This window comes from Leptinotarsa decemlineata, unplaced genomic scaffold, assembly GCF_025532065.1.
Source record: "Leptinotarsa decemlineata unplaced genomic scaffold, Ldec_3_MD MMD2_tig00026328_RagTag_RagTag, whole genome shotgun sequence".
In the NCBI taxonomy this organism is placed as follows: Eukaryota; Metazoa; Arthropoda; class Insecta; order Coleoptera; family Chrysomelidae; genus Leptinotarsa; species Leptinotarsa decemlineata.
In genome coordinates, this window is record NW_027412688.1 from 19,259,914 (window position 1) to 19,277,684 (window position 17,771).

General features: G+C 33.1%; 1 protein-coding gene across 4 annotated transcripts in view; it reads left to right on the forward strand.

Moving 5' to 3' along the window:
* The first annotated feature begins 1,741 nt into the window (after nucleotides 1–1,741).
* LOC111502834 (E3 ubiquitin-protein ligase makorin-2) overlaps nucleotides 1,742–17,771 on the forward strand; it is a 44,514-nt gene continuing 28,484 nt past the window's right edge. For 2 of the 4 annotated variants that reach the window (XM_074182651.1, XM_074182650.1), the window contains exons 1-5: nucleotides 1,742–1,899; nucleotides 2,498–2,781; nucleotides 3,275–3,483; nucleotides 6,957–7,090; nucleotides 7,145–7,363. In XM_074182651.1, coding sequence (XP_074038752.1) covers nucleotides 2,662–2,781; nucleotides 3,275–3,483; nucleotides 6,957–7,090; nucleotides 7,145–7,363 — 682 coding nt within the window. In that variant the 5' untranslated portion in view covers nucleotides 1,742–1,899; nucleotides 2,498–2,661. Of the gene's footprint in view, nucleotides 2,037–2,497; nucleotides 2,782–3,274; nucleotides 3,484–6,956; nucleotides 7,091–7,144; nucleotides 7,364–17,771 lie in introns of all 4 variants that reach the window. The other 2 variants (XM_023157000.2, XM_074182649.1) reach the window with 2 other exon arrangements.

A 17,771-nucleotide genomic window follows, 5' to 3' on the forward strand; every position in this document is an offset into this window, starting at 1 on the left:
ATACTGTTTTTTATATACACAGTGTTCCACTAATATATGTAAACGTACACACACACACACACACGCAAAATCTCATATGAAAAAAAAATTCTGAACGATCCCTGCACCAGACACTTCAAGGTCACATCGCCTTGATGTTACTGAACAGCAAAAAAAAAGCAATTAATACGTCATATTGGTGGGGAGAGGCTCAGAACCGGCTGTAATCTACTACTGACAATGGAAATACATAGAGTAGCAAATCCCATTTTTGTATTTGAAAACTCGTCAAGAGTATAAAAACATCTTTCTAACAGAAAAGATTTCAATTTTTTTCAAACAACGAAAGACTGCATATTGACTTCAATTTATTTGGTAAACAGTTGTAAATTTTGGGTCCTATACGTTTTGGTGCACTTTGAGTTATCTTATAGTTAGCCGATCTAACGTGTATCATTTGCTTCTGCCGAGTGTTTTTATCATGAATATCGCTATTGAGATTGAAGTCATTCCTGTTAGTGAAAACATAAACTGACAACTCATAAATATATAATCGAACCAGAGTTAAAATTTCGTGTGTAGCGAAAATATTTCTGCATGAATACTGTTGAGGAACATTGAACAAACAGCGTAGGATAGCTTTTTGTTGGATAAATACATTTTTACTCTTTGCAGAGTTGCCCTACAAACATACACCATAGTGCAACCTGGATTCGACCTGGGCTAATAAACAGCCATAAGTTGGTTTATGTTGATAACATTTATCAAGTTAATGAAAAGAGAAAAGATAGGTTATAGAGCTCAATTTTGAAACTAGTTGATCACAGTGCTCATTCCAAGAAAGACTCTCATCCATTTGCATGCCTAGGAATTTAACAACATCATGGGTGTTTCTGAAAATAGAGTCATTAACAGTCACTTGAATATCATCGGTTTTATTTTGATAGTTGTGAAGGCGGATTAACTGAGTTTTTTTACGTTGAAAAACAGGTCGTGACTATTGAAATAGTTTGAAACTACATCCCTGTATATTCACATTTTCGTGTTAATGCATTCGTCACTTCGGCAGATATCACCAAACTAATATCATCTGCATAAGCAGTTACTGCAGAAAATGGTATTTTCCTGTCTGTATTATTGATAAATGATAGCATAAAGAGTGGCCCAAGTATAGATCCCTGGAGTACTCCCAGCTGGACTGACCTCATTTCTGATGTTGAGGATGAATAAACATCACCTTTGTCAAATTTGAGCGAGACCCACTGCATTCTGTTGCCGAGAAAAAATTAAACCCATGAATGTGAATTTCCTCTTATTCCATGAAGATCCAGAATATCTAATAGCTTGATATGATTAACACAGTCAAAGGCCCTGCTCAAGTCACATAGAACTACAACGGGACACTCGCCTGAGTCAATAAATTCAATCAAGTCATCGTAGAAAGATTATAGGACACTTTGAGTTGATTTGCTACACCTGAAACCATGCTGAATGGGAGTCAGAATATTGTTCAGGCGTAAAAACGCCTGAACAAAAGAAGAAGTATTTGCTCGAACTATTAGAATCCTAAAATATCCACACAAAAAATACATTGAAAATAGTTAAATACACTGGTTTGCAAATATAATTGAACGTATATCTAGATTCAATGTAGACATCTGTGTTTTGCACTTTTGCCACCATGGTTCTTGCATTTCAATTTGGATTTCCAATCCAATTAAACTTCATCCTGTCGATGTGGGATATTCCTCTTCTTGTGTTTTATGACATGACTGACTGGACTGCCTTTATCTATCTGTTTCGTGATATTTTGAGGTTGTGGCTGAATTATACGCAGCTGTTTGATCAAAAAATTAAAGTGACAAAATTTTAGAATCTATTTCAGTTTCTAACCAATCTCTACTTCCTACATTTTCTTAGGTAGGTATATCATAGTTTAGTTAAAATTTCAAATCAGTCCAAGTTGTCATCCGTTGTATAATTTTTTATGTTCAGATAATTGATAACAAATTGATTTGAAGTAGTTCATACTATTTGCCTATTTCCTACAGCACAAGGTGAGTTGGTCATTGTTAGTAGTGCGAATATTTAAATCAAATTGATTTTTATTAGAGGATATGTTTGTCGCCATTTACTTATTGTCCCCCAAAACAGTGAAAAATGTGCCTGCACTTCACCTGAATAGAAATTCCATTGTTTAACTATTACAGAACATTTTTATTTTTCCCATCAGTGCGAAACCAATTCAACTACCAGAGTATTCAGTTATATGGTATATGTACTCCTTGAGAAATAAATGTTATTTCCAATAAAAACATTGAAAAAATGCATCTGATTATAGTGCTGATTTTTAGTGTTTTCTCACATTATTTTCCTATCCTACCTATAGTCTTACTTTTCACAAGTGTTTTTAAATTTTCTTAGTTGGTTAATTAGTATTGATTGCATTTGTGTATATTTTAGCAATAAAAATTTAATAACCTATAAATATCTATCCAACATTTTTATATTTTTTTAGGTACCCACTTTCTGAAATGTCATTCTAAAACAATGGAACTAATTGATAACAGTGCAAATTAATTTGTCATTAAGGCATTCATCTTTTAAAGCCAAAGATACAAGAAAATTTGGACAGTTCCATTCACTTCATTTTACATTGGTTTTTTATTGAATAGCTTCAAAATGAATAATGAAAATTTCCAAGAAAGACCTATATGTATATATAATTTACGTGGAATGTGCAGATTTGGCTCTCGATGTTGGAACAGTCATGAAAAACCCCAAGAAATTGTACAGGAAAGGGTAGGTTTTCCAATTGTTCTCTGAAAAATAAATTACTTGAAATAAAGTTACATTTCTATCCACAAAAAACATTTTATAAGGTAATGAATTTCATTTATGATGTACTTGAAAATCATTTTATATACTCTTTCACTATCAGAATGTTCTATATGACTTTAACTCACTCATTAGAATGAATTAGGAGCTAATTCAAAGTTATCATACATAAAATTTCTTGAATATAACTATTGACGAAAAACTGAACTGAGAAATGCATAGTACCATTTTGTAAATCAATCAGCTGGAAAACATAAAGTATCAGTCATAGATTAGTAATTTCCTTACTGAAATATGGTTTGATGTTTTTGTAAAATTCATGTTTTGCAGATTTTTTTTCGTGAGATAATGAATCTTGACTAGTCTAATGAGTTTACTTTTGTGTAAAACTCCAATGATAAAAATGAAGTATCTGTCTATCTTTTATGAGAAAAATGTTGCAGAATCTATTTTTTAGGTATCAATACCAGAGGAGGAATGGAATCAAGGTGCTTGTGCCCTGTCTCCGAGAAAATCATCCAAAAGCGAAACAGATTGTAATGAGGAAAATAATTATGGGCCTAGCACGTCATCTGTTGAAGAAGCTATATCTTTGGTAAAAATTTCTGAATCAGAAGACAAAACATGTGGAATATGTTTTGATCATATTTTGAAAAAAGTTAAAAGGTAATTGAGTAGTTTATCTTTATACTTCTCGGGAATGAGATGATATTTTTAGTTCTTTGATTTTGATGACTGTGTAGGAATCTTGAAACACTTGGAAAATGAATAGAAAAATTAGGAAAAACTGAATAAGGAAAAGTATTTTCTTATTAAAATACATCATGGGGTTAGAAAACAACTAAACATTTTTTTTAAATTACATCAAGATATTTTATTGGCCGTGGTCTGCATCTTAATCAAAGCAAATCAAATCAAAATATAACTTAATTGTCATAAGATTTGCATCTTATTGACAAAGTCCAAGAAATACAATATAAATAGATATAGAAAAAGTACTAAAAAAGTATAAATGTAGATATAAAAAAGTTCCAAAAATGTATGACAGTAAATATAAAAAAAGTTCTAAAAATGTATAGATAAAATACCACCATGTATAGAGTGATAGTACAAAGAATAAATTGCTATATATTGCTAATATATTGTTAAAAGGATTCGCTAAAATACTCTTCCAAACTATAATAGGGTCTATCAACAAGTAGGTTCTTCACCGTCTTTTTGAAATGAATGTTGCTTAAATTTGCAGATCTTATTTCTAATGGTAAATGATTGAACAATTTACCACCATTATAGTATATGGAATCCTTGATTAAATTTGAAGTTGGGATGGGAAGTCTAAAGGTTTAATTGCTATTGCGAGTAGCATAAAGAGTAGAAGCAAAGTTGAACTTTGATTTATATTTGTAAATAAGGCAAACCATCTCTAAGATAAAAAGTGCGATGAATGTTAACATTTTATTGGCAGTGAACAAATTCCTGCACGATTTTCTGGGTTTGACTTTACAGAGACATCTTAATATCAATACAAAAGAGAGAAGGGATGAGTTGCATGCTCCCCATAAAGGTATTCCATGACGTAGACGAGATTCAATAAGTGCATGGTAAATGGTCTTTGCGACATGGAAACCCAACTCATTTGAAACCACTCTAACTGCATAACATCCAGAGAAGATCTTACTCTTCAGTTGTTAAAGGTGTTCATCAAATTTCAGCCTATTATCAATGAATACACCGAGAAACTTTGTGTTTAATTTGCTGCTTTGAGGGCAACCCGAACACTTGACCCGTTGCAGACCACGGCCAGCAAATTTGAAAAATAGCTTTGACTTAGTTATATCAAATGAATTTTTGAGATAATATTATGATAATGCGTCTGTATGCAATTTCAAGTAATGTGATATTATAACTATTATAAACTTCTGAAATAGGTCTACTATTTATAATATTCATTTATAATCATGAAATAGTTTCTTTGAAACAGTATTTTATCTTTCGATGATGCTTACTTGGTGAGAAAATGTTTTGTCACGAGGAGCTTTCTCTAGTTCTGGTATGTGGGCAAAGTCTTTTCATTGATTACAATAGGTATTATAAGTAGCAATGTTCTGAGGTCTTAATAAGGAAAGTTGTTCAGATCAGTGGTACATAAACGTTGTCATCAAGGGTCTCATATTTTGATCATATCCAAACAAAATACTTGGAGACGACAACAAACTGAAGATCCTATGAGGCAGACATGAAAATAAGTGATATTATAAACTTAGATTTGACCGCAGACCGGTTACAGGAAACTATCACCTCTATATACAAGGAGCATTCTGCCACAGTTGGCCAGACATCAAACAAGAATATTTCTTGATGGAATGGCAATCAACTAGAATAACCTATAAAAGGAAATCAAGTGTATTTCTAACTGTTTGAAGGTGGTTGACAATGTTTCGTAGAGTATTTCATCAGTTCGGACTTCCATTGTCTAATATAAATTGATTTGAAATTCCTGAAAAAATATTAAAAAGATTAACTGAAAATATCAATTTTATTTTAACAAAAAAAAACTGAAATTACAAAGAAATAACATAAAACCAAACAATAACCAAAAAATTAAAATTGTAATATTAATAAAAGCTGAAAATTAAAAATTATAATTAACAAAAAAAAATTTTAAATAAAAATTAAAATTAAACGATTTCAAACCAAGTTATGTCACGACTTTTCGATTGTTAGTATCCACAATCGTCTTCGGGTGATAACTGGACTTATTCCTTCGAGATCCGACTATTTATAGGCCATTCGAGTGCTTTCACCTATCCCCTCTTCTCTCTGTCCGCTTCATTAGTTTTTAGCGGAAGATGACCGTTTGGCGGGAGTTGGTCGTTTTTTCGTTTGATTGGAGGTTTTCATATGTTACGTATCTCTACGCTAGCTTGACTAAATGCGTTGTTGGACAACATATACGCGACTTCTTTGAATTTTCTCCTAAACCAGTGTTCCTCTTTGTGGAAAGAAAAAGAAAAACCAAAAATGAACAATTTTCACCTTAAGGTCCACCTTCCCATGAAATATTGTCATTGATTATCTGACACATTGAAAAATAACTGGAGTTTCCTCCATGATATTGCAATTGCCCATTATTCAATTCTTCATATTCACATCTAATTAGGAGTTTTATGAACAAGAATCTTCAAATGACCGAGGGTGATGTCAAGATACTGATAAGCAAAGACACTAAAATGAGCTGGAGCCCAATATTGTATAAACCACATGTTGACTCTTACTAGTACTGGTACTTTTAACAAAATGCATCAATGATCCTGCAAAAAGTCTATGTAGGATTCACCAGTTGATCATGCTAGTAAAAAATGGGCTAGCTAGGTAGTCACCAATAATTCCTACCCAAAATGATTTTCTCTAATTAGATGAGGATTTCCATCGGCCCGAAAATGGTCATTGTGAAATTTGAAAACAGCATCTCATGACAAATTTGACTCGCCTGTAAAAACAACTTTTGTTACAAAATTATCATTATGTGCCATCATATGAATCAACAACCTGCAGAACATTGAACTTGGGCAATAGAGCTTCAACCTGCATGTGATATGGGTACAAGAAGTTTGTTTTTAAAACTTTTCAATGGTTTTTGGGTTGACTTCGAGCTGCAGTGCAATCCTGACACTAGTCAAAGAATATTCTTCTATTGCATCATGTATAGCTTCTTTCGTTTCAGCCATTACATTTTCTAGTCTAGTCTACGTTTTTATTATAACTATCAGTTTCACATAATCAGCATTAGTAAAATTCTTGATGGTCTCCAAAGCAGAAGCAGATACTTAATTGAACTTGGCAATAATTTGTTGTATTCATACAAATGTGTATGAAAAAACTTGAGTAAACATAGAATAGCAAAACACTTGTTACAGTTTTGTAAACTGTCCAGTGAAAGTCTCACAGTAAAGTGTTACTTGAATAAACTTTTGGATTGATCAGTTTCTGAAAGCTGTCAGAATATTTTTTCTACAAATGTTTTGTTGTTATTCATTTTGGATTGTTTTAAGGGTTTTCCAGTATTTCAAAATTAAAGAACTAATAAGTTCCATGTTTTTCCTTAGTTTTTCAAAATTGATAGTAAGATACTTTTTAAGGGCTGAGCAAAAGTTTGGAATCCTCCCAAACTGTAACCATTGCTTTTGTTTCCCATGTATAAAGAAGTGGAGACAGAGTAAAGAGTTTGAGCATGATGTATCAAAGGCGTGTCCCGAATGTAGAACTGCTTCAGGTAAACTATTATAAACCATTCTCAGCTCAATTCTTAAGTTTCTTTCCTTTACAGATTATGTGTTTCCTTCAAACGTTTGGATGGATAACAAAGAAGAAAAAGATACTTTCATTGATAAACAAAGGAAAAAAATGAAAAAAAGAGATTGTGGTTATTTCAAAAAAGGGAAAGGAACTTGCCCATTTGGAAATACCTGCCTTTACCTGCATGCTTTACCTAATGGGGAAGTTATAAATGTTGGTCCTCCTAAACGGAGAAGACGACCTTCTGCAGGTAAACTTTTTTACCAATCTAGAAAGGTATTCAATGGATTAATTCAGTGATTAACCATTCTTTGAATTTTCATTATTTTGCATATTCATCTTTCATTTATTCCATTCTGAATTCATACATTCAAAGAATAGATAATGAAAGAAGGATAATTACAATAGTACCTAATTTTGAAAATTTCTTGTATGTGGATGTATTCATATAAAATGGGTTTGCAGTTGTACATTTGTGGAACATAATAGATAATATCTGATAAGGATTTCATTTGTAGCACATAAATTTTTTCTGAGTTGACTACACTGTATTTGTCATTAGTGTCAATTATCATGTTAATTGTACATTAAAGAAAATTGAAGAGAAATGAATACAATGAAAACAACAAATAACACTAGGAAATAGGGAATATATACATCAACTTCATATAACAACTGACACTATTGACAAATCAAAAAAAATTACATGTGCTCCAACAAAACCCTTTTTGATATAGACGCAAAAAATTTCGAAAATTGATAATACAAACATCATCTACAAGCATCATCCACATTTGCCAACTGACACTAACGAAAAATAAACAGTTACCAACATAGAAAAAATGTTTGTCCTCCAAACGAAATATTTTCCAATGTGGTCCATTTGTTTATCATAATAAAAAGAAACAACTGAAATACATAATTTGCAAATTGATGTATAATAAATACTGTTCATGTGCGTTCATGCGTTCATACCAGCGAGTATGTAGATTATGACAATGTGATTAGAAACACACGAAAGAGTACTTATAGTACATTAAAACATGTTTATGAAAGATCTGGAGTAAGAACATTATACTCTGAGTAAGTTTATGAAACCAGCTCAGGCGGTTTCATGATTTAGAATATCAAAAGATGATGTGTTCAAAATTCTGATAGTGTTCTATATATTGCCACTTAAAAATCCATATCTTGTATCAGTTCATCAAAAGCTCTATCTACTAATTTCATTATTTAAAGATTCTTATTTTTGTCACGGAATCCTGAATAATCCTGCTGTACTCACAGTTTTGCAGATGTTTTTTTTGTAATTCAACTTTGAGCCTTCAGCCTGAAAAAGAAATCATAACAATTTGGAAGATTATTTCAACATGTTGCTTATTTATCTTACGTTTTCTATCTTACATTTACTATGTTTTGCGTAAAAAAAGCGCTGTTGCTATTTAAGCAAAAAAGGGAATCATTGTGATGATTGATGAAAATACTGTTGATATGACAGGTCCTAATTTTAAAGGGACTAAAACATAAAAGTATCAAAGCAGGTGTTACACCATAATGAGATATATTGGTATTTTATTTTGAAAGAAGTTAATTAAGATAATGATGGTATAGTTAATTTTGGTGTAGTTAATTGGAACAAAATTTCAAATCAGCTATTCAAATTGATAGACACTTCTCCCCGACTACTTGGGAGCCATCTGAATTGTCTATTTCTTCCAAGTCCATGAACAACTGCAGCCACATGGTCTTAATTTGTTTCCCACATATCTTATTCATCACACTTATTGCAGCAACAATCTTGTTCTTTGTACTAGTTTGTAAAGGTCCCTTGCTGAATGTTTGTTTTATTTTTCTGGGTTGTCTATAAATGGGAAATGTTCCCCAATTTGGGTTATTACAGCAAATGCAAGTTTGAACAAAATAAAGTTGAGTTTGATTCATGAGTTTTCAAATTAACTTCGAAAAGTATTCAAATTGATGTTTCAAATGTTGGGTTTTAATTTTTAAAAGGGATTTGTTTCTAATTCACATATAGGCAACAGCACCTATATCAAGTTGAAATAATTTATACGTACCTAGATATTCTACTTTAAAAAAGGAAAATTATCTTTATAAATCAACAATAAAGGCAAAATATAAATTATAGTTCAATACCACCTCCACAAGCCACATAAACAACAGTTGTTTTGTTATTTATAGAGGAAGATAGGTTAGGTGCACAAAATGTTGTTAAATGTTAAATGCATTATTTCACTCCTCTTTTTTAAGTATTTAAATAATTTTTTAAAGAAAAAGGTTGAAATGGTAAGTTTAAAATGCGTTGTTTTAGAGCTTTTTATGGAAACTACTTGATTTTCGTCAGGAGGAACATTCCCCATTATTTGCCTCTTGTGGTTCAGTGTTCACATTCACATAAAATATGTAAGGCTATTTTTGTTCTTATGTTGTATTTCCTGCATCTAAGATCTTTGTTGTACACCCTGCTCTTTTAAAGAAATTCTTCAGTTCTCTTTTTGTGAGGTCCCTTCATAAAGGTTTTTCCATGTGTGGTCCCGGGTATATTTTCCCACTATTAGTGAAACTTACACCATAATTCAATTTGAAAATAAGTAGTATTCGACTGAAAGAGTTTTCTAAACTACTTAAAATTTCATAAACAATTTTGATGCGAAGATGTTACCAAGCTTCTTGTTTTCATTATAATTGTTTTTGAATTGAAAGGGCAGATAATTTTAGGAATAATCAGTTTTTGAAAAAAAAAAATTTCGGCTTCGTACTTCATCTTTATACAAAAAAAAAATGTAGGGAACTATCGAAGAAAGGAAGAAAATAATTAAGTTCAAAATAAACTCTTAACAAAGATGTGTAGATCATGCACATACGTTTTGTATATCAAATAAATGTCTGTATATGATAAACATTTTTTTTCTTTTGTTTTTTTTTTATTTAAAAGGAAAAACACCGCATCAACCACTAGGGTTATTAGCGGTTACAGTAGGTACATTAAATTTTGTTAGAGATGCCAACATTTTCCAAAAAACTATAAAGGGAAGTAAAGTTCGTAACATCCAATGCATTGGTGAGGTCGCTTGGTAATCCGAAAAATTGTCTTTCTTCATTGAAAGCTGGGCAATCAGAGATGAAATGTTCAACACTCCTCGTCACACTGCAGGTATCACAAATACGAGGCTCTTCATGCTTTAGGAGATTAGATGGGTAAATTTCGTATGTCCAATTCTCAGGCGTGTAAGTAAAACTTGCTGTCTGCGGGTGAGAGCTCGGTAATTTTGAGTGACTAGATTCGGATTAATGGCTCTGAGTTTATTATTATATAGGGATTGCCACCTTTGCCTCCATCTGTCGCATATGAGCTCTTTGATTTTTTTTTGTTTGTTTAAAATTATTCTTTTGTATATACTCTTGAGGAGTAGATGCATTGTCAGTGTTTATGCAGTATCTATCAGATGATATAGAAATTCTGCATTTTTTTTAACATGCCCTCTATTATAATTATTAGTTCTATGATACCCCAATTACTGTGAGTTCTCGACAGAAATCAGTTTTTTTTTTCAATAGCTTCTTCGCATATGCACTCTTAATGATGAAAATATAAACAATCGAAGATTATTTCAAATTATCGGAACTGCTAAATCAACCCAAAGATAGTAATAGCAATTCAATATCACTATTTTTCGGGTTTGAAGGGCTTCGATGTTTGGAATTTCTTCCTGACGTTACGCTGGCGCGAGTGGTTAGCTTCTTCAGAGGTTTATACATTCTGAGTAATCAGTTGACTCATTTGGTTTGATGTGCTAGTACCTGTACCTGGATTAGGTAAATTGTCAATAACATTCGTCGACCCTTTTCTATCTGCTGTCATGCTGTTTGATATTCTTGAACTTTTTAGAATGGGATACCGTATTCGGTTGAGGATCACAGCTTCTTCTTTTCTGTTGAATTTATCCGCATGTTTGTGGATCCTTATTATCTTCTGTACCAGTCGGCTATGGTATCCCTGGTTGTAGGCAATGAGTTTCGTGATTTCAAACATAATCCTGTGGTTTCCTCGACTGAGTGCGTGTTCCGCCACAGCCGACTTGTCTGTTAGGCCTAGTCTGCAGTTTCTTTCATGCTATTTCAGCCTTGATCCAATGGATCTTTTGGTGGTTCCGATGTATACCTTTCCACAAGTGCACAATATGCGATATACCCCTGCCGCTGATAGTGGGTCTTGTCCTCAGCCGACCTGAGACTTTGTTGTATCTTCTTGGTGGGTTTCAAAACCGTTTCAATGTTGTGTTTCCCCAAGAGTTTTCCAATTCTGTCTGTGACCCTAGGGATATATGGCAGACACGCCCGTGCAACCATCTCAGTCTCTTCCCCATTTTGAGCCGTGATACTGTTCAGCTCCATGGCCTTGTTGATCTCGGGTACACTGTATTCATTCGATCTCAAGGTCACTCGAAGACGTTCCAGTTATTCCTCGAGATACTCCGGTTCACATATTGTTCGAGCCCGTTGTCTTTTGACTAGGATGGTAGTTTGATAGTGTACTGGTATCTATCCGTGTGCGGGGTTTTTCGGTACACTTTGTGGGTTAGTCTAGCCCAGTGTTTCTCAAAGTGTGCGCCGCGGCGCCGTGGGCCACGGGTGAGTCTCAAGGTACAACGTTTTACAACATAGATAACTGAGAGTAAAGGTAATAAGTCGGTACTTATTTGTTTGAGAAACACTGGTCTAGCTCCACATCGTTCGATGAGGATGCTATCCGTTGGACCTGTTCAGTCTTAATTAAGCTTGACATGCTGTACCAACTCTGATGATAAAAATATTCATATATATGCAATTACTCTCTACTACATTATTCAACATTTGGGAAGTGATCAGACTGATTTCCCCCGTAATTCTTCTTTTGAAATCTTAATATTATCAGGGTAATTCACATAAAGTTTCGATTTCAGATAACCCCACAAGGTCATCTACAAAATTTCAAGGGGGTACTCAACGTAATTTGGAAAATATGAATTTTTAATTTTTGTAAATATAAAAATCCGTATCGAAGTCGGAGCACGGCACGCTAATTCGATGATTCACCGTGTTAATATACCTCACTAAATGGTTTTCCAGAAAGAAATTCACTCTGTTAGTACACCTCATCAAAAGGTGTTGCACAAAATTTTATATATTAATTATTAGCATTAGAACTTTCATACTTGGGCAAAGAAAAAGTTATTCTTTTCCAAATGACAAACTGATTTATTAATTAAGCTTGGGCCACGGGTGAGTCTCAAGGTACAACGTTTTACAACATAGATAACTGAGAGTAAAGGTAATAAGTCGGTACTTATTTGTTTGAGAAACACTGGTCTAGCTCCACATCGTTCGATGAGGATGCTATCCGTTGGACCTGTTCAGTCTCCCTGATGAACTTGATGGGGGTGTTGAGCGTTCTAGTGGTCTAGGAAAAGGTTTAGAGCGTAGCTTCCATATTTCCCGATGACGAAGGTATCATCCGCTGATGACGAAGGTATCATCCGCTGATGACGAAGGTATCATCCGCATAACGTAACCGTAAAGTCCGTGTGGCTACGTCTATATTCAGTTTAATAAATTTACATAGCCTGTCTGTGAATCAGTTACTCAGTGGCTCAGTTCTCAAGTTATGAGCATACATGCTGGTGATGTTTAGTATATTAATATGTATGTATATTTATTATTCTAGTCAGAAAACCATACAACTTTTGTAGACCACATATTTCTTCTGTCAAAATATGGGCTACAGGAAGTCCTAAGGCTTTTGGTTCCTTGATTTGGTTCTAATTTTAATATTAGTGTGAAGTTAGCAACCCTTTTTCATCCACAATTTCTGACGTGTGGGCTATAGATGTTGGGATAGAGGAGGAATAAGCAGTGTTGCCAAGTTTCTCAAATCTAAGGCTGATATTTAATTGGTACAACCGAGCCAAACATATCCAGAAATATTTTTAAACGTATATACGCAGAGAAAAACTGAATACAATATTTCAGTATTAATTTTTTATAACCATATTGAGTAGGCGTAGGAAGTGTATTAACAATATCGATGTTGATACAAATTACTGTCCCAAAATGAGTGGGCATACTTGGAGACTGGCTGTAAATCAAATTATCTAAAACGGCCTACACACGTTACGATTTTTCGTACTGCTTGCAGTACGATATGCATCGGTACTGCCGCAGTAACGATAAATCATAACGTGTGTAGGCAAATTGGGTATTTTGCAGTATGCAGTCGTCGAATCGTTCGCAGTATGGAGCTTCCATAAAATATCGTATCAACGGTCTTGTCTGGGGTGAGGATTGTAGACAAGTTGGAACGTGTGGGGCTTATTGCTGCGGCAGTAACGAGTTCATATCGTTTGAACCAAATCATTTAGGGAAAAGGGTTTTACATATTTCATATAATTATAATGGATATGAAAAATAAGATGTTCTGGAAAGAGTTTTATTTGCAAAATTTAAAGTTGTTCCCAAACGAATCTCAATAAATAATGAAAAAGAAAATAAACATATAAAAACTTCTTTCAGACGTGGCTTTTGAAAGATTGAAATCTAAACCTCAGCAGTACGAGCTGTTGTGAGGTGTGGAAGAAACATGGCTGTACTGCAATGCCGTACGATTTTCTTTACAATTTGCAGTTCAAGATGCAGTACGAAAAATCGTAACGTGTGTATGCCGCTTAAAAGAACAATTCGTTCAGGCCAGTTTTTTTCCTTATAAGAGGAATTGAGCAAATTTTGGATATGCGGTGGTTATCTCGTTCACGTGCATTGACGAACATGTGTTTGTTGTCCGAAACCGGTCTGCAAGTGTGTTCCAATAATTGAAAATCGATTCCGGCAGATGTATGGCCAACAGCATATGCAGGAATTGTTGGGAAAATGAAAAAATCATATTTTTCAATCTACGATGAGTATTCGCATGAAATTTTGTGGAAGACCATCAAGTGAGGTGTATTAACAGGGTGAATCATCAAATTAGCGTGACGTGCCGTACCGACTTCTATACGGATTTTTATACTTGGAATACTTCGGAGTACCTCCGTGAAATTCTCTGGAAGACCTTTTAGTGAGGTATACTAACAGAGTGAAGACTTTTTAGTGAGGAAGACCTCATACTAAGCTGTACTAACTGGGTGATTCATATGAAATTAAGATGACGTGCCAATTTATATATTAAGTATTAGTATTAGAACTTTCATACTTGGGCAAAGAAAAAATTATTCTTTTCCAAATGACAAACTGATTTATTAATTAAGCTTGACATGCTGTACCAACTCTGATGATAAAAATATTCATATATATGCAATTACTCTCTACTACATTATTCAACATTTGGGAAGTGATCAGACTGATTTCCCCCGTAATTCTTCTTTTGAAATCTTAATATTATCAGGGTAATTCACATAAAGTTTCGATTTCAGATAACCCCACAAGGTCATCTACAAAATTTCAAGGGGGTACTCAACGTAATTTGGAAACTATGAATTTGTAATTTTTGTAAATACAAAAATCCGTATCGAAGTCGGGGCACGGCACGCTAATTCGATGATTCACCGTGTTAATATACCTCACTAAATGGTCTTCCAGAAAAAAATTCACTCTGTTAGTACACCTCATCAAAAGGTGTTGCACAAAATTTCACACGCTTCTCGTTATTTGGAAAACACAAAGTTTTTTCAGAGAATAGGAACTATTCATCTTCAAAAAAATAATTTATATCAAAATGGTTATAAAATATTAATAGTGAAATATTGTATTTGAAGTTTTTCTCTGCGTATATACGTTTAGAAAGTATTTTTTGATAGACTTGATTCAATTGTATGATATCGCCCAATGAGCCTTTTTCCTGAGAATAGTACAGCGAACGTGTCACGAGAGGCAGCACTAGTAGTAGGGACAAACATAAACTGTTCATGTAAAACAGTGTTATTTACGTAATATTAATTTATTATTTCAAAATATACATCTGACATAATAAATTATTTTGTGCTAGTATAATGCCAACAAAGCATTGCTGTTTTGCGAATTGTATGTCGGATAATCGATATCCGGAAGAAAACGTATTTTTTATACCATTTATAAAACTTCATATTAATGAGGTTAGATGTAAGAAATGGATACATTTGTCGAAGAAACTGGATTTAACAGCGCAAAAAATATACATACATACATATATTCATATGTATGCTCTAAACATGAAATGAATAGTGAATTTTTCATAGTTAATTACCATTGATTTGAATGAGATATAAACTCAATCGTTTATTAAATCATATTCATTCATTATATTTAATTAAATTTATTTCATTTCCATCTATATTTGATTCATTTTTCACTCGGAAATAAATCTGAAATTCATAATTATTTTTAATTTCATTTATTACAGTTTGAATCTACCGTTACTCTTTTACTAGAGTATGTCTATCAATTAACTTTTTTTCCCAGTTACTTTTGAATTACGACATGCAAGCCAACGTTTTAATGTTACAACATTGTTATCCTTTACAGTTGCAAATTTTGGTTTTGCTCCAGGAACATTATTTTTTAATTGTACTTTACCATATGTTTATATGAGGATTAGGCAGTGTTTGTCCACACCGAACTACTAGCGCTGCTAGTGAGTGATTTTTCGTACTTCAACTGTCGTATTATTGTCGAGTTTTTCTAAAAATTATCATCAGTATTTTTATGGCATTCTAGTGTTCACACAAGTTCTATGCTTTTCGTGAATGAATTTCGGGAACAAAATAATATACAGATCTATTCTAATTCTAAATTGTAAAAGATAGAGAGTAAAATGAATTATAGCAAAGTTGACTATTTTAGGTAATGATGCATAAAATCGACTCCAGCTTTTTTTGTTCCGGAAATATACGGAAAAAATAGAAAATTTCAGCTGTATCTTTATTTGGAGATAGGTATATTGGAAATTTTTTCACATAATTTTTATACAAGCAGTCTTTCAATTCGGTCCATCCTCAACTTTGACTTGTATTTCAATAATTAATTTTTTGATTGGTAATGTTCATATAATATTGAAAAAAAAATAATTTGCCTAAATATTCTTAGGATGGTAATTTGATGATCCTTAGATGAATTTTTATCTTTTAACGACTGTGATAATCGGTCAAATAGATACACTACTTACTCTTTTTATATTTCATAGCTGATTCTAGAAAACTTCTTTACACTCAACGGTTATTTGAATACATAAAGTACACATATGTGATATAACAACCCTCTGGAAATTTTCAGTAAGGTTTTCTCATGTCGTACAACCTCCAGAACAAACACTTTCATTTCGACTCTCACGATTTTCTATGAACACTATTAGTCTATGAAACGTGAGTCAATTAGTAAAGAGATGCATACACAGGGTGTTTTCTAACTACGGTACGAAATGTCAGAAGGTGATCGTTAGAAAGTTTAAAAAAAGTCCTATGAATATATGTCTGGATTTGCTATACTTCTCAGATACGGGACGTTCAAGTTAAAAAAAAAAACCAGTATATATAAAACATCACAAATGTGCTTGAACCGATTTGGTTGAAGTTGTGTACAGTTATTTAAAGTGATAAGGCGGGTAACTAGATTGTAATTGTTAGGTCCAGTGGCGTCTTAGTGGGAACCGCTGCCAATAATATTGACAAAAAAAGTACGCCACTAACTTGTTTATTGTATGTTTTTATCATTCAGATTAAAAAACTAAAAATACAACTTTTAGGTCTCTCTATTTTTGTATATAGAGAATAAAATTGAAGCCACTTTATCGCATATCATGAACATAGATTTTTTTTTGTTATTATCGAAAAACATCTCTTCCATTTGTCTCAAATTTGGTATTTTTATTACGAGCTAGTAAATAAATTTGACTTGATCAGTCAGTGTTAGTAGAAGATTGAAGCCAGTTCTTGGCCTCTCCCCACCACTATGACGTTATTAATGGCATCAAGGTGAGCTTGAAGGATACATTTCATTAGTTCGGACTTCCATGGTCTAATATGATAAACATTATTCAAAATCCGTGAAAGAATCAATAAAATTAAAAATATCAGCTGAAAGTAACAATTATATTAAGCAAAAAAACTTAAATCACAATGTAATAAAATACAAGCAACAATTGAAAACTGATTAATTAACATGAAATGAAAATTGAAAGATTTCAAGCAAAGTTACTTCACGACGTTTAGATTGTTAGTATCCACAATTGGCTTCGGGTGATGACTGGTGATGATTGTTGAACAAAATATATGCGTTTTTTTTTAATTTTCTCCTAAACCAGTGTTCCTCCTTGTGGATGATTTCAGCTTGGGACCATTTGATATTATGTTGATGAGTCCAAATATTCTCTGCTATCCCCGATTTGATGGTTTTTCCTCGTTGTGTGGGTTTATTGTGCTCGGCAATGCGAACTTTGTATAGCCTCTTAGTTTCACCGATGTAGGATTCTCCGCATAGGGTATCCGGCAAATGCAATTCTTGCATTCTGCGTTTGGTGACCTGGTTTTCGTGAGGCTGCTACAGATAGTGTTTCCAGATCTGAAGCAGGTTCTGATAAACATGGACCCAATTCTTCTTATTTTTTCCGACAATCCTCTGATGTAGGAAAGTACAAG